At 34.9% G+C, this 18,795-nt stretch overlaps 1 protein-coding gene across 13 annotated transcripts in view; it reads right to left on the reverse strand.

The window, feature by feature from the left end:
* The window catches only part of MAGI2 (membrane associated guanylate kinase, WW and PDZ domain containing 2), a 1,434,944-nt gene that overhangs the window by 983,560 nt on the left and 432,589 nt on the right, over positions 1 to 18,795 (reverse strand). For all 13 annotated transcript variants that reach the window (XM_024358207.3, XM_024358205.3, XM_003318553.7 and 10 more), the window contains exon 2: positions 11,800 to 11,916. In XM_024358207.3, the coding sequence (XP_024213975.1) occupies positions 11,800 to 11,916 (117 nt within the window). The remainder of the gene's footprint in view (positions 1 to 11,799; positions 11,917 to 18,795) is intronic.

Below are 18,795 nucleotides of genomic sequence, written 5' to 3' on the forward strand. Positions count from 1 at the left end.
TGGTTTAGATAATGTAGATTCCTTTGTATATTTAATCTTTCTTCCTATATCAAGGTAATAGCTTTAATTACTGAAATAATATAATTATCAATTAACAATTTCTTTTTCTCCCATTAGATATATTACAATATTTCTAGCAATTATGTGCTAAAGAAAAGATAATTTGGAACCTGATTGATTAGTAACCAATCAAGAGGTTCATGTTAAGATGAAAATAACTGACTTGAAGCTAGTCAGTTAATTGACCTTCACTCAAAAACTTCCCTGATAATTATCCATATGTTTTTTCAATTGTGGGTCAATTGAAGATACGTTCATATCTTCTTCACAATAAATATACATCTTCTATTACTGGAAATAGACTGTAATAGTCTAATCTATTTAATTTTGATTCAATGTCTGTTGCTGGTAGACTTCATTGCTTTTCTTTTCTTTTTTTACCATAGGAGCATCTCTGAAACTCTTCAGAAGCATGCTTATGGTTCCGACTTTCCAGAGCTTCTGTTACAGAGCTGCTTTCATGTAGTGCGAACTGGAAGCCTGATCCACCTGGGATACACTCCCTCTTTCTCTGCTGACTTACTGCCTGGTATCAGTCTGGTTAAAAGACCTCAGAGCCTCAATTTCCCACATGTCTTCAAAGATGGGAAATAACACTTACCTTATGGGAACACTATGAGAATTCAATGAGATAATATCTGAAGAATATTTCTTGCACATAGGAAATGCTCAGAAAATGGTGGCTGCTATTTACATACTTGTTTTAGTTGATGTTCAGGGAGTTTCATACTTAGGAATGGCCCTGGCTGGAGACCCACCAACGATTCTCCCTCTGGGAACAATAAGATGAATTGAATTCAGGATATAAAGTGTCAGGTTTCCTATAAATATGCATATATCTTACTGATCTGTAGTTTTTTTCATCAGTGTCAACAAATTAAAAAGATAAGAAGAGCTGAGGTAATGTGTGTTGTAAGATGTATGTCACCTAATGTTAACTTTGTGGTCTAAACTGTTGAGCTATCAAGCCAGATTCCCAAATCTTTTGTCACTAAAGTGTTCTGAGATATACCTTGATGTTTAGAAGAAAATAGCAAGCTCACACAGGAACAGAAAACCAAATACCACATGTTCTCACTTATAAGTGGGAACTAAATGGTGAGAACTTAGGGACACATAGAAGAGAAAACCTCACACTGGGGCCTTTCTAAGGGTGGAGGGTGGGAGGACGGAGAGGATCAGGAAAAATAACTAATGGATACTGGGCTTAATACCTGGGTGAATGAAATAAACTGTACAACAAACCCCCATGATACAAGTTTACTTATGTAACAAAACTGCACTTGTATCCCTGAACTTAAAATAAAAGTTAATAAAGAAAAATAAAACTATAAAAAGGAAAGTATGTTCTACCTCTTCTAGGATCGACTTTAAAAACTTTCCATTCCCTGTAGTTGCCAATTCTGCAGGTACTAGTCCTCTGGAAATAAGTATGTTAAACTGAAGGAACGGGAGGAACTCTCCACAGAGTTTGTTTTCCAAAGAAAATTATTGTTTAGAGAAGCAAAATTAAAAGTCTAGCTAGGTGTGGTGTAAAGCTGTTCAAAAAGTAACTCAGAGCAAGGCCTGTAAATTGAAATGTAGTGCCCGAGTCATATTCTGCTTAAAAAGGTTGTAACAAATAAAGGTGAGTTTAAAAAATGACAAGATGAATCAGAATTCCTACTCAAAATGGGAAAGGACAAATATACATAGGTTGACATTAGCTCCCCACATCAGTCTTGTCTTGGAGGACAAGTTAAAAAGTTATTATTGATGCATACAAGTGGGTCTTGTTGAGCAGCAAGTGAAACTATTGTCTTTATTAGAATGGAGATATTGTGCAGATATTTGCCGATTTTGCATGCATAAAAAGCAACTTTCTTGCCTTTAAGTAGAAAAGATAACAGCTTAGAAGAGAAACTGGGAAACTGAGAATTGATCCAATTCCAAACTTCTGATTTTTGTAATAAAAGCGGGATCCAGCCAGGCATGGTGGCTCATGCTTGTAATCCCAGCACTTTGGGAGGCCTAGGCAGGCGGATCACTTGAGGTCAGGAGTTCAAGCCCAGCCTGACCAACATGGAGAAACCCTGTCTACTAAAAATAGAAAAATCAGCTGGACATGGTGGTGGTCGCCTGTAATCCTAACTACTTGGGAGGATGAGGCAGAAGAATCACTTAAACCCGGGAGGTGGAGATTGCGGTGAGCCGAGATCGTGCCATTGCACTCCAGCCTGCGCGACAGAGCGAGACTCCATCTCAAAAAAAAAAAAAAAAAAGGCAGGATCCATGTGTATTTTTTAAAACTGAATTGACTGTTGATCACATATCAGTCTTGCCTTTTAATTAATCTGTGTGAAAAATCTGTTGATTCTCCTAAATTTTTCATCTGTGCTCTAAAGTCCTTGATTACACTAAGCATTGATTTAGCCTCCCTTTAGCTATATCTATTTGGGCCTCCAACCAGAGTCATTCACTTGCGTAAGTGACACTTATTAAAACTCAACATTAGAAGGCACTATATTCAATGTTAAATATCATTTCATAAAGATTACAATAACATTTTTATAACAATACACCTCATGCTTCAGAAGTCTTTATGTCACATCTCAACTCATTCCATCTTCTAAAGGAGGAGAGTAATTTTAAAAGCTTTGTATTTCTCATTATGTTTATTTTCCCATCCATTTACTAACGCTGGACCATATTTCAGAGTTTCATGAATAGTGAAGGCAGATTTCAAGGGACATCAGAGTTATGATGGCATCCTTAACTTGACATTCATAGAAAAATCTGAAAGTACATGCATGGCTGGTTTTATCCAGAACTGCACTTAATTTAAACGCAGCTCTTTATGGTTTTCTTTCCCTAAAGTGTCTGCTGTATTTGATATATATTCAGTTTCCATAAGCTGTTTACACCTGCTCAATATCAAGGACATTCCATACTCAGAATAATTTAAGCCAATTTGATGAGTTGAATAATGATAAAATACAGAAAAGTAAGCCAGCAGAATCAGAAAACCACAGGATTTTAGAGCAGAAAGAGCCATTAGAGTTCATTTTACTCCCCCCTCCCTCCCCTGAGTCCTAAAGTTTAATACCATTGCCAAGGCCCTATAATGAGTTAGTGGCAGAACCTGTTCTAGAACCAATGGCTTCCAATTCTTGGATGAGTGCTCTTTTCTTAGTTTCATGTTACAAATAGATAAAGCCAGGGGTAGTTGGTTCTTACCATACTCTAGCAATGCTATACTGCAATGTGTAAATAACTTGGACAAGTGATCTGGACATTAGAATAGCAGTAACTTTAATTAGTATTCCTTTGTCATTGTTCTTTTGGCTAGGTGCATTTAAATCAGAAATTGATCACCCTAATATAAACTACAGTCTTTAAGTCCCATAAGAACACTGTTATCCATTGCCATCTGTCTATTCCTTTCCTTCAGCAATGTAATCATCTAATAGCTAAGACTCTGGAAACTTGGGTAGGTCTGAATCTGATGGAATCCTATTTTTTTCTATTCAAAATGTGCAGTGGTGTACAGTAAGATGTGTTGACCTTCTTACGTCCAGCAAGGCTATGATTTTGGAGCCTGCAGGGAGCAGATTCTGAGTTCCCTGAAAGGTGTGCTATTTTCCATCAAAACTGTTGACTGGCTTTTCCAGAGACACAATATAGCCTCAGAACTCTCTCCCCATTTATTCCTTGGGCAGCTTCTAGGACCACTGAAGTCCAAGGGTGTATATTTCACCTGCGTTTATGATCAATAGCCCACAAACCAATTTCCTATGGAGAGCCTCCCTCCTATGATAAAAAGGAAAGAGAAATACAAACTAAGAGGGAAAAAACAAAGGAAAGATTGTGTCACAGCAGCAGAAAAGCCAATCAAGTCAGGGCAAAGGGAATTTTATGTGGTTGTGAAGATCAGTAAGATCGTATACTGTTGGTGCTTATTCCTTTTATTCCTTTTTTTTTTCGGTGCCAAATATGTTCCTTTATTCTCAAACTAGTGTCCTGTGGTGTCAAATTGATAAATCAATACAATCACTTTTAATGTTCCTTGATTTTCCATCTTAAGCAACATTTTGAAGCCATTTATATCCTGTAGAGCACTCTGTCAACCAAACCAATGAATGTTACTCTGTGACCAGGAAAGATACATTCATTTTGTTTAATCGAAAGAAGAAATAAATCTATAATACTTTCACATATATGACATGAAACTAGATCTTAATATTTTCAGTAAGAAAGGAAAGAAGGTAAACCTAATATAGCTTTCCATAAAGTAATAACACATTTAATAACTATGCCAAGGGCATACATCGAGATAAGTAAACAAGTAGAATACTTTCAAGTATATGCTACTGTTTAGAAGCTTTTGTAGTTTTCCCTTGGTCTAGCCTCCCAGGCCAGTTTATATGTCTCCCAAGAAATTAAGTTTCATTTGTTTATAGACTTCCTTTCTTTTTGGTTAACACTGCTAATAACCATATTTATTCTCTAATAACCCTTATTCTTAACAGCACCAAATATAATTAGTCTATAAATATCAAATTCATTCTCAAATTTTCAAAGAACAAAAATCTGGCAGCTTCATTCTGAAGTAATCACAAAATAATATGCTTTACACTCTAAAAGGAATTTCAAAAAAGAGTTGCCAAATTGATGATTCTTATTTGAGGCAATAAGATTAATGTAGAAACAGATGTACAATATACAGCTGTTGCAATATGTGGGTTTAAAGTTGTAGTTTGCTTTAAAATTCAGTTGGATATATTGCTTCTACTCCTCTGTCTAAACGTGGAGCTACAGTTCAACTTAACATCCCAGAACACAAAGCTATATTACTTAAAGATACTCTGAGTACATATCATTTTTGATCATTTTTAACTCAGGGAATTTCTTTGCACTGGAATAAGATGATTGCTTTTTTGGTGATCTAATCCACAGGTTGATGTCACTCTCCCTTCTTACAACATGTTTAGAAATAAATGTACCTTCATAAATAAAGTCACAAATAATTAGATTCATTCATATCCACAAAAACACATTGCCTTGTTAGATGTTAACACATATTTTTACAACCTTTATAGTACTAATTTTTGCTTGAGAAATAAAATTATTTTTCCCACAAAGTATACTAGAAAGCTCTGCTCTAATTTTAGACATTTTATTAGATATGTGGCCAATGAGCCTCACTCTAACAGTCCTCTATGATCATAGTTTTCTAGGGATTATATAATTATCAAAAGGGGATGCTGACTCCTTGCATAGCTATACCTTTTGGTGTGTTAGTAACTGCTATTCTTAACAGGAGACGGTTTCTCATAATTTTTAAAGAGCCTGTTTTCTGTGAAACAAATTTGGCATAAATATCAAAAACGTTAAAGATATATTACGAACTTTACAGTTTTACCCTTGATAATGCTTCTTTTTAGTGTGTCTTAGTTTTACTAACTTAAAGGGCTTAAATATGTAGAAACACTATTGTGAGTTACAATCAGTGTAATTCAGCGTAACTCAGTGTAATTCAATCAGGTCTTCCACAAAACTAATTTCTTTCATATCCCAAATCTATATTCACCTTATTCACTGTTTTTTGACATGGAATCTTGCTCTGTTTCCAGGCTGGAGTATAGTAGCATGATCTCAGCTCACTGCAACCTCCACCTCCTGGGTTCAAGCAATTCTCCTGCCTCAGCCTCCCAAGTAGCTGGGACTGCAGGTGCACACCACCACGCTCATCTAATTTTTGTATTTTTAGTAGAAATGGGGTTTCACCATGTTGGCCAGGATGGTCTCGATCTCTTGACCTCGTGATCCTCCTGCCTCGGCCTCCCAAAGTGCTGGGATTACAGGCGTGAGCCACCATGCCCAGCCACTTTATTCACTTTTTATAAAATAGAATTAGAGTTTAGTTTTGTTGATTTTTGTCTTTTACTTGGTATACACTGGTATTTGTTCTGGCTTCAAATAAATTTTAAATATTTCCCAATAAAACTGTCTCACCAAATGACAAAGAACAGTCTTGGGAGAGAAGTTTAATTTTAACCACCTTCCTTTTCATTTAGAAACTTTTAAAATTGGTCATTGAAGTCCTTCTCCACATTCTTTGGTATAATGGAAAATAGTATCTAAAATTTATATCTGTTCTTATACTTGCTTCAGAAATTAATTTGTGTCTCTAATAAATATCAAAGCTAGAAAGGACTAGAACTTTACCAATAAACAGCCGTGATTATTTTTTCCTCATATTTAAGAAGCATGTCAGTTTAATTGTGGTTGATTAGACTCAAGAGTCAAATATATGCAATCATTATGCTGAGTAGCATATTAAAACCAAAATAAACTCCATTTTTGCTCTTTAAACATTTGCAAATTAATCCAATATTCTTCCGTATTAATTCTATTAATTTCTTTCATATATTTTTGAATCCATATTACCCAAGAGACAATGCATGCTGCCTTAACTTTGCACATTTAACATGCTGTGATGAAACAATCCTGTCTAATCATCTCTAAATAAATGCTGCTAACTTATTGCTTCTGGAATTGCCTTTTGTGTACTATGAGGGTAATTGAAATCCCATGTGATGGATGTTCTAAACTCTTTCAAGACTTTTATCTATATATGTTTTTCATGGTTAGTCTTTATCACATTCTAGATGACAACGGTTTTGTCTCATTGTCATTTTCTCCCTTCTCCTGAAGTTCAATTACATACAAATCTTAAAAATCTTACATAGCCTGAAATCTAATCGTAGAAAGATTCATTCACAGGCTTCTTTCTTCTTCTTCTTCTTCTTTTTTTTTTTTTTTTTTTTTTTTTAGACAGAGTCTCACTCTGTCACCCAGGCTGACATGCAGTGGTGCAATCATGGCTCACTGCAGCCTCGACTTCCCGAGCTCAAGTGATTCTGACAAGTAGCTGGGACTACTACAGGTGCATGCCACCATGCCCGGCCAATTTTTAATTTTTTTTTTGTAGAGATAGTGTTTTGTTAAGGGGTCTTGTAGAGATGGGGTTTCCCAGGCTGGTCTCAAACTTCTGGGCTCAAGTTCCTAAGGATCTTTTCCTTAGGAACTTACTGTGGAAATAATGAAGAATCAATCTCAGCCTGTGTATTTGCACACATATGAGCATACACATGCATGCATACTCATGCTCTCACTCACTATGTGCCCAACAATTCTTCTTTTTTAGTAGCTATAAAGTAAGTTTATTATCAGTTAGCTACCAAAGAATAGTACGATAGTAGGATAGTGAAATAATTATGAAAAGTATATCTGGGAGATAAAATTAGAACTTGAAAATTCCCCCAAAACTGTAAAATAAACTCAACATTTACAGGCTTCAATGAGAAAAAAAAATCTCCAAACATTTCCATTGAGAAACTGCACAATTGTCTTCTTAAGATGTAAGTTTTGTTACAGAACTCAATATATAGTAGTTTCATTACAGAACTCAATATATGCCCAACAATTCTATTTCTGTGACCATCTCCTTCTATTCTAAGGGATGTGGCTTTTATTGAAAAGTGTGTGTGTGTGTGTGTGTGTGTTGTTTGCTTGTTTTTTTTTTTTTTTAGAATTAGGCGGGCTCTGAGATAAGGCTCTAGGGAGACAAAATACAAGGCTAAATACAGTCAGTCCTTGTTTATGGGGCATGGAACAGATTGATGGGCTTTTTGTATTATTTGTAGTTAAGGGTCAGTGGAGACCTAGACTAACCACCTTCCTCCCCTGCTTAGCTCAGAAATCAGTCAGCAGCTGGAAACAGGCTTCCTACCAAGGAGAGTGCAAGAACCAACTTGTCCACAACTAGATTGACTGAGTATATGTATATGTGTGTATGTAGCAGGTGGTGGGGGGGAGGTCTTTGGAGCCCTAGCTCTAGAACTCTCTCTTACTAGGCACCAATAAATTCCAGCTCCAAGATGTGCCTCCTTTCCTTCCAGATGTAGTTGGTGGTAGAGTAACATAGTGGTTGTAAGCAGAATTACTCAGTTAGGTCTTGTTTTGTGAAAAAAAAATTATTTACTCTTATATAGTTAGAAGTCACTACAATTTTGTTTCAATGGAGTTATCAAGGACCTATTCCTGATGCCAATGCTAGATTAAACAAGAAGCGAATGTATCATTAATGCATGCATGTATAAGAGCAATGATATAGTCTTCAGTAGTCTGTTTTCCTTCTACGCTGCTGGGTTCATGAAAACCAATGAGAATTTTTTTGACCCAGGAAAATGTGTAACAAATGTGATTCCATACTCAATACCAACAGATATGCTGGATACTTATTTAAGTTTCTAACAATGGCAGGATTTTTCACATCATGGACACACTTCTACTGCATCCTTTCTGAACATATTTGAAAACTTCATTAAAGGATATACTGAGTGAACAAATAACCCAACTAAGAAATCAAATAATCCCATTAAAAAGTGGGCAAATGACATGAACAGACATTTCTCAAAAGAAGACATGCAAATGGCCAAAAGGTATATGAAAAAATGTTCAACATCCCTAATCCCCAAATAAGTGCAAATCAAAACCACAATGAGATATCATCTTACTCCAGTTAGAATGTCTATTATTAAAAAGAGCAAAAATAACAAATGCTGGTGAGGATGCAGGGAAAAGGGCACTCTTACACACTGTTGGTAGGAATGTAAATTAGTGCAGCCACTAGGGAAAACATATGAAGATTTCTCAAAAAACTGAAATAGAATTGCCATATGGTTCAGTAATCCCACTACTGGGTATTGTTCCAAAGGAATAAATATAGGAGATGAGCATATCAAAGAGATTCCTGTACTCATATGTTGATTGCAGCACTATTTACAATAGCAAAGACAAGGACTCAACTGAAGTGTCCATCAAGGGACAAATGGATACATAAAATGTGGTATATATAGATGATGGAATACTCTTCAACCATAAAAAAATAAAATCCTGTCATTTGCAGCAACATGGACAGAAGTGGAGATCACTATGTTAAATGAAACAAGCCAGGACCAGAAAGACAAAAATAACATGTTCTTACTCATATGTTGGAGCTAAAAAAGTTGATTCCATGGAGATAGAAGGATGATAGATAACAGAGGGTTAGGAGAGTGAGGAATTGGGAATGAAGAGAGGTAGATTAATGGGTACAAATATACAGTTAGATAAAAGATAGAAGTTCTATTGTTTGGCAGAAGAGTAGACTGACTATAGTAGACAACAATGTATTGTATATTTCAAAGTAGCTAAATGAAATAAATAGAATTGTTCCCAACACATAGAAATGATAAATATTCAAAGTGATGGATACCTCAAATACCTTGACTTGATCATTACACATTCTATGAATGTAACAAAATAAATATGTACCCCATAAATACGTAAATTATTATGTATCAATTAGAAATTCAAAAAAGATACAGGAAGAAAAAAATTTTTTTAAAGGTATACTGAGTTGGGCCGGGCGTGGTGGCTCACGCCTGTAATCCCAACACTTCTGGAGGCCAAGGCAGGTGGATCACCTGAGGTCGGGAGCTTGAGACCAGCCTGACCAACATGGATAAACCCCGTCTCTACTAAAAATACAAAATTAGCCGGGCATGGTGGCACATGCCTGTAATCCCAGCTACTCAGGAGGCTGAGGCAGGAGAATTGCTTGAACCTGGGAGGCAGAGGTTGCAGTGAGCTGAGATTGCACCATTGCACTCCAGCCTGGGTAACAAGAGCAAAACTCCATCTCAAGAAAAAAAAAAAAAAAAAAAAAGATATACTGAGTCAAGATGGTGGATCATCCAGGTCAATTAATCAGTATAAAGCAATTTTTATAATATAAGTTAGAATCTCTGTATTTTTGTTCACTTTTTTGCCAAGTTAAAAACTTCATTAGTCAATAATGTTATTGGAATTGGCTACTAGGAGAGATGGCTGAAAATTCAAAGAATAATTGTTTCATCGTGATATTCAAATTGAGTTTCTAATCATCTCCTTTATAGGAGCTATCCAAGGATTTCTAATTAAATTTATGACCTTGTACTGAAATTACATCTTGAAGCTCTTTATGTTTACTCATATAAGTCTATCTGTTTTACCCTTATATTTACTTTTCCTTCGTAGTCTTCTTTGGTACTCTAAAAGGAGATGCTCTATATAAGAAGTTAATTAATGCAAAATTTACTCCTATTATCTTCATATTTAATTAAGACTTTCTTATTTATGTCATCGCCTTAGCAAGGACTACATGTATTCCTGAATGTCAGCTTCTTATCTATTTTTCTCAGCTTTTAAACATAATAAACAGCCTGGATTCTTTATTCAGTATTTCAGATCTCCTTTCTTTCACGTCACAAAAGATAAATTCACACTGCTGCACTGACAACATCATAGCTTTGAAAATGTGTCCACCCGTTACCTTATAAATAGTTCACTCACTTACTTTAATCCATCTTCCTTTGTCCGTCACTCTGATGTCAAACTTACAAGTTTAAGAATGCACTTTTCTCAACTTCCAGAGTTAAACCATGGGTCCAAAAGCCTATTCACTTAACTAACACACACTGACAGAAGTATCATTTTGATTGACAAAATGCCAATCATTAAGTATTCTCATTTAGGAAGAGTTGATAATGGTGTCCTGGCATTGTCGTTTTGATGAATATTTAGTGCTAACAATGGCAAAAGTCCACCTCTCCTAAAAGGTGGGTAGGTCAATAGGGCTGGGTGATAACCTTTCCATCTTGACATCTCTGTGTGTTTTCATTATTTCAGTATAATTATCCAGTATCTATTCCAGATAATTATAGTTACATAACTCTGGTGGTTCAACCCTACATAATAATTTTTTTGTGTGTTGCTTATTTGTTTCACTTATACCAGCCAACTTTTTCTTTATTTAATGTTATCCTTTCAGGACCCATAGCTTTGAATTTATTTAGAACGGAACTAAAAGAAAAGAAACTCACACAACATCCACAGCCCAGAATTTCTAGAGAGTGGAAAGTGTCTGAAGTGCATGGAATCTGCCTTGAAGAAAATGGATTTTTGATATCAATCTAAGATCTAGAACCTGAGTTTAAAAGTCCTTGATTTGTCTTAAAGTTAATAGAGGATTTTCAGGTGAGCTGTAACAGACACTAAAAATTGTATCATTTTACCAATTCCTCTCCTTGGAAGGATAATCAGAAATGATTGTTTATGGATATCTATAGGTTACATACAAGAAATTTACCCCAACATGCTTTCTAAGCATCATTGCTTTCTAAGACTTGCAGAACACTCAGCTTTACTTTCCAATGTGCACTTTTCTTTTTACTTGTGAGACTCTCCTGTTGCAAACAAGAGATGAGGTTGGGAGTCACTGTGAAGATTCTACTCACAGAATAGCTGTTTCAACTAATAAATTAAATTTGCATTCTCCTGTCTCCCAATGTGGAGTTCTATCTCCATCATAATTCATTCGGAATCACCAACAGTCTGGACTAGAATCAATATTTCTCAATACTAACTTCAGAAACGTAAGTTAGATTTTATAGCTTGAAAATCACAAGTCTCTTCTGGCTACAACTTCATCATAAACCATACTACTGCAGTTATAAGCGTTTGCACTTAAAATTGCCACATCTCAAATAAGTTTTCTGTTCCAAAAGCCCACTATAAAAAATAAGTGCAATTTCACTTTCTTTTAATCAATGAATATATAGCTAAACATTTATCTCTCAACACAAAAATATTAATACTGCCCATTGTACTCACATGGCACCGTGCGGAGGTAGAGGTTGTCACGAATGATTTGCTGAAGCTCATGGTCCACAGAACCCTTTTGAAATCGTAAGTTGAGGTAGTGACGAAGGTCTTTATCAACAATTCCTCCTAAAAATAAAAAAAGTTTCTTGGTAAGGGATGTTGGAAAATATTTTAAGCATGTAATTTGATTCTGTCATCAATATACTCAGGAACCCATTAAAAAGATGCATTATTTCAAAGTGTTCTTTTGATCTTCTCAAACATTTACTGCCACAATGATAACAGAGATAACATTTACTGAGACAATAATTGCCTGCCAAGTCTATGTTCAATGCTTTGCATGTATTCCTAAATTTATCCTTCATTTAGAATGAAGCCTATATCATGGTAAAAGATATGTTACTCTTGAATCATACTGAAATATTATAGTACATCTCATTGCATGGCTAAAAAGACTATTTACTCATTTATTCATTCCTTCCCATTCCATCCTACCCCAAATCCTGGAAACCACTTTTCTGTCTATAAATTTGACTACTCTAGGTACCTCATATAAGTAGAATATATAATATTTGCCCTTTTGTGACTGGCTTATTTTACTTAGCATGTCTTAGAAGTCTGAAAAGATTTTTAAGTTATTGAAAGTTGCTCTAGATTTAGTTAAGTAGGATGGTATAAAAAGTTAAAGAAGAAAAACCTACACAAATATTAATGATTTTACTCCTTTTATGCAATAAATAAAAGTAATTTCTTTATTTTGTAGTATATATACAAATGTTTTTAGCAAGAGACAAGGTTTGAAAGAATGTAGGGTTTTTTTTTTTCCTTTTCTCAATTCAAACAATTTTGTGACTGTTTAACTTTATAATCTAATAAAAAATAAACTGGGATATAGTTAAAAAGCCAATAATGTAGATCTATCAAATACTTATTTGATATTTAAAGATAACTTGTTAACTTATAAAGATTTATCTTAAAACCTATCCTATTTCCATACTGGAAAGAATTAATTATAAATAAAAATACCAGTAAAAATGTAAGTAAGAATTCCTGAAACTCTTATTATTTCAATCAAATATACTAGGGAAATTGAGCCAAGACAAACAATTAAAGATAGAAGAAACTGGAAATCTGCAATAATCATAAAATTATGTTCCTTCAAATCCTTCTGAATCTCAGAATTAGAATTCATGAATCTATTTGCACTACCATGATCACACGAACTAGCATTATGTAGGTGTGCACAGGTGCAAAACAAACAGCTTTGACATAAACTGTAGCTAATAGACTTACATATTGTAACATTTCTAAAGTTTTCAAAATCCATCATTTCAGTTGCCTCCTAATCTGCAGGTATAGTCTCAATAAGATGCCATTTTTAACTGCAAGATATCATTTTCAACTGAATTAACTGTCAAAATTCTTACCCTCCAGATGATGTTTCTTTCATATTTGAGCAAATGGTCTCTTAATCTATTTTTCCACCCAACATAATATGATAGTGGAAATCAAATGACATAAAAGAAAAACATTTTTTGTTGGGTGTACATAAATATTACATCCGGAATGGCTGAACATATAATTTTCCAAATTCAAATCCATTTTCTCAGCCAAAGAAGCAGAGCAGTCAGAAATAAAAGTCATTTGAAACTGCCATTACACAATTGCAACAATTACCTATTATTTACATCTCCAAATGCCCTGTGTTTCCATGTGTCTTGGACTTGCTGGCACCACACTAAAATAGCTAATAGTTTAGAAATCCTGAAATTCTCTTTTTCTTCTTCTTCTTTTTTTCCAGTCAGCAATACTTGCTTACCCTTGCTAATTTATCACACCTACTGAGTAAGCATCGTGCCTGTGACTGCTCTCAGCTGTCATTTCTGCCGGATTCTAAGGCTACAGGTCCTTTGGCAACTGCACCCCCTCTTCCTTCTCCTTTTTTTTCAATCTAATATGTGGGACATACCAAGTGATGAGATCCTTTCTGGCATCCTAAGAAAATGCCAACTATAGAACAACAGATGTAGTCTCCTTATTAAGGTAAGCCAGAATCACTCACCTAATGTAATGTGGATAAATTCACATTTTGTAGTTCAGGATGGTTCTTATCCCTAAAAATATATTATCAGTTTAAGCCTTTTTTTTTTCTTTACTACAGATATACTGAATTACATTTCTTGAAAGTTATCTACCTCAGAAAACAACAAAAAAGTCTATTTATTCATTTCAATGACTGTATCTTTTTTTTCATAGAAGAACCTGTCGAAACTTTTAAGAATCAATATAAAATTTCCTTCACTAATTAAATGAGTTGTCATAAATTATAACAAAATTTCACATACAATCCCCTTTGTTTTGGAAGGATTTCTCTTTCCTCCTATTTCCCAAATGCTTTATTATCCTTTACAATTTATCATAAGCATCTTTCAAGTCAGGCAATTTTATTAATCCAGTATTCTTACAGTAAATTCTGCTAGTTGCCTACCCAATATTCCTTCCATTATTCTTTCCTTTTAAAAGAGCTCTGATTTAGTTTTGGGCAGAAACCTGCTGAGCCTCAGGACATGGATCACAGTGGTCTGGAAAGTCATTCAATCATTCTCCACTTTCCTAACTTGCAGCTTCTAGCAGCTATGTTCTGGCCATTGACACTTAGCCCAGAAGGAAATGGACATAATATCTGAGATGTAGCAGCCATATTCTGACCATGAAGTGAAGTGACAAGCACAAGGAAAAATTCACCATGCTCAGGATACTGGAGTAGAGGTTAGAAACAGCCTGCATTCCTAATGGCTTTACTAAACAGCTAAAAACAATGTCAATAACTACATATCTTAAGATTTCTTGTTATATGAGAAAAAGTAAACACTCATTAAAAAAACTATTTTGATTGAGCATTCTTTTAAAACTAATATAGTTGAACAACTGTACATGATCCTAAAACACACATATATATATACACACACATATATGTTATATGCATATGTATATATACACATATTTTTGTGTATGTATATATACACATATATAGATGTGTATAATACATGTGTGTATACGCACAGTATGTGTGTATAACACATGCATGTATATGTACAGTATGTGTGTATATACACGTGTTATATGTATGTGTGATACATATGTATATGTATGTATGTGTGATACATATGTATATGTATGTATGTATATATAATGTATACACATACACATACATAGGTATAAAGGCATATTTATCCTCAATTAGAAATTTCAATTAGAGAGGAATTAAACAACAGACGTTGGGCAATGATGTCCTCAAAAAGTAGAGTCTGAGTCTCAAAATGATCTGATTTCAGGTTTAAAAGTTAGCCTTTTAAAGCAAGCTAAAAAATACAGAGTTCTAAAAAGTGTACAATAAATGTTATCTATTGTTAAAATAAATAATTTGCTATCTTATTTTCCATACTTATAAATTTTTTATTCTATTTTTAGTGTTTGTAGAGTTTCTGCTCTATCATTTGTTAATGATTCCTAGATTTGGTAGTTCATAGGATGCACACACCAATCGTTTTGTTGAGCAGAGCACTGGCAACATTAATGTCTCGTTGCATGCTTTAGCCATTTGTACTTTTTCCTTCAAAAAAATCAGTGGCTCTTACTTGCTATTATATTTGAATAACTATTGACTTATTTAGTTATGTGAAAAAAATTTTATTTCCTGTATTTTTAAAAATAAGACTGTAGACAAGTATTAAATGCCTTCTGAAGTGACACTTTCAGTAAATGAGAGAGCTGGAAAGGATTTGAAACCTGCAGTTCCAAAAAACATGTACCTAATTTTCATCCTCTAGAGTCTGAAGACCAAACTTCTTAGTACAAAGCAGTCAAGTCTTTTCTCAACATGACCCCAATCAAGCTTTTGAACTTAACATCAAAATATAACTTAAGAAGAACGTTTGTAATAGAGCTCAGTTCAAACTCTTTCCATTGCAAACGAGGCAAGTGAAGCTCACACAAAGAGTATGGTACTGGGCTTAGAACAATGGTGGGGTGGGGAGTGAGGGAAGCACTGGGGAGCAACACCTATGGTCTATTTGAGGAGAAAACACCAAGTCCCAACGTTCAAAACTGGGCTGCATTTCTAAGGTTTCCATCATTTTCAGGAATGCCCTCAGTAGAAATTGACTGCTTTGTCATTTCTATTACTTGAATACGTAGACTGAGGAAACAAAGGAAGAAGATGCTGCTTGGATTGGAGAGACATAATCTCCTTGGTATATTCCTTAAGGCAATTTGTTAGCTCCAGCATTGTAGCAAATGCCACTCTTTCAAAATTTGAGGGAGAAACATGCTAGGGTCTATAATGTTTGTGCCAAGTGTCTGGTTGCTAGTAGTCCCATCTAGTAAAGTAGTGTCATCTCTCACTCAGACATGACCATCAGCTCAACCTTCCCCTCCCCTTGAGTCAACTGCTTCTGGAATGAAAGTGTACCTTATAAACTTTTATCATGTAAACTGGAGAAAGCAGTTCACTAATTGGGATAGTAGGGGTTAAGTGAGAGGGGAAAGGTGGGGATGACCACCAGGGTTTGGCTCATTTTGATGTCATCTATTCATCCTGTGCTTCAGTCAAAGCAAGCTACTCTAATGTTCTAATCATCTTATTTATTTTTGTTTGTTTTTCAATCACACTCAACAAAATACTGTGGTGAATGTTTAATTTTAGTTTGTGCTTTACTTTTTGCATTTAACTTTGCTCTTTATCTTGTACCACGTTCTTTTGGTAGAAGATCTTCCTTCCTTCCTTTCTTTCTTTCTTTCTTTCTTTCTTCCTTCCTTCCTTCCTTTCTTTCTTTCTTTCTTTCTTTCTTTCTTTCTTTCTTTCTTTCTTTCTTTCTTTCTTTCTCTCTCTCTTCTTTCTTCCTTTCTTCTTTCTTTCTTTTTCTTGTTTTTTATTGAGTAGCTATATCATTCAGTACATGTAGTGGGTCTTTGTGCTGAGCTACTCTGCCCTTACTTAGTCAATCAAAATGTTTCTTCCAGGAAATGGCTATAGAAGCAGAGTGCCCAAAGAATGCGAATGCAACTGGCTTCATCTTGAAAGTGACACTCTGAAGAAATTACCCATAATTTCTCCCTCTTGGACATGCAGAATTATCCTGTTCTTGTATTTTTCTGGCCAGCTTCTCCAACTTTCCCTTTGTTGTTTGCAACTAATTAAACTTTATGGATAAGAATGCCTTCCCTTTGCTATTATCCATGGAATTTCTATCCAACCTTCAGGCTTAAAATTATTCTGTAGTTGGCCTTCCTGTGATCTTTGAGCCAGAAGTCTTCTCTCTGCTCTGAACTTCCACATCTTGCTCATTTCTCTTTAGTACTTTGCGCATTATAACAGGCCAAACTGTAATTTGTGGACCTGTTTTATATTTTCTATTATGTTACAAGCTCCCCAGGAGAGAGTGTTTCCTATTCATTTTATATCTTATCCCCTCTTATATGTTCTTCCACGTCTAAAGCAATGTCTTTTTAATATACAAGGCCATGGAACGTATGCTAAATAAATAAATCACAAATGCTGTAGTAGAAAGAACACTAGGTTTTCAATCAGGAAAACAAGTTTTAGTTACCACCCCAACACTTATTCATTAAGTGGTCTTGCACAAATCATTTCTGGATCTCATTTTTTCTCATCTATAAAAGGAAGGTGGCTTAGTTACTTAAAGCTGCTATAACAATACCATAGATTAGGTGGCTTCAGCAACTAATCTGTATTTCTCACATTTTTGGAGTCAGAAAGTCCAAGATTAAACCAACAGATCCGGTGCCTGGTAAGGGCACTCTTCCCGGCTTGCAAATGGCCATCTTCTCATTATATCCACACATGGCCAAGAGGAAAATAATGTTTCTTTTTATAAGGGTACCAATCCCATTCATGAGGGTCTCACCCTCATAATTTAATTACCTGTCAAATAGCCCCACCTCCTAATGTAATCACCATGGGGGTTAAGATTTCAAAATATGAGTTTTGGACAAACATTCAGTCCAAAACAATGGGTGTAGGACCAAATAACATCTCCTCTAGGTCTAAATTTTATGCTTCCCTATAAAATATTTGCTAAGTGCATCTTATAATTTGGGATTTCTTTTGGTAACCAGACAACCAAATTATTTTACTATTTACTTATAGTTTACAAATTAGCTATACTCCATAAGAAATAAAACTATGAATAATCTCCTTTTGATATTGTTTTCTAGTTGTGGAATTATTCAGGAATCTTACATCATCAGTAGACAACTGACTTCAGACCTTATCTTCATCAAATAAGTAGGAAAGTAGTTAAGCAAAGCAGTCTGTGAGGAATTAGAAGAGAAGGGAATCTACCCATATGCTTTAAGATATTTTAATGAGTAACCACAAATGTACCTTAGGTTAATTTATTGGATGGTGGATAAGTTGAGGAATAGACAGGAAAGTATTATAGGGCTGTGTTGTTAAGTCCCTTTTTCAAAAATAGTTTCTGCTTGGCTCACCTCAAAAATGAAGAAATAAATCACAAGAAAGTTGATTGATTCTGCTAAGAGCCACAGACACAAAACAGGTGACAGACATATCTAATCTAGCCTGCCAGAACAGCCTCCATTCCCTTTTTAGGTAGAAATTGTGTCTTTGATTTCTGATGATCTAGAGGCCCATCTCATTTTCAGGTGGCCAGAGTACTACACAAAATCACTGCATGCATTTGATCTAGACTAGACAGTCTATAAATTATGAGGCAGTAAAATTCTCCTTCCCCTAATAATTCCCAATTTGCCTATTTTAAATAGGAAAGCCATAAAGCTCATTGAAGATGCCCTGGTTTGTTAGTTTTTCCATAGCTGAAAATTTTTACTTACATGACAATTTCTATCCCTTCAATATTTTATTCATAATATTAGAGAGTATAGACAATCTTTTTAATCATGCTTTAATATCTGTGCTGTTTCTTCAAAATCTTTGTGGTATTGCATATTTTGTATAAGAAA

Source organism: Pan troglodytes, chromosome 6 (genome assembly GCF_028858775.2).
Source record: "Pan troglodytes isolate AG18354 chromosome 6, NHGRI_mPanTro3-v2.0_pri, whole genome shotgun sequence".
Lineage (NCBI taxonomy): Eukaryota > Metazoa > Chordata > Mammalia > Primates > Hominidae > Pan > Pan troglodytes.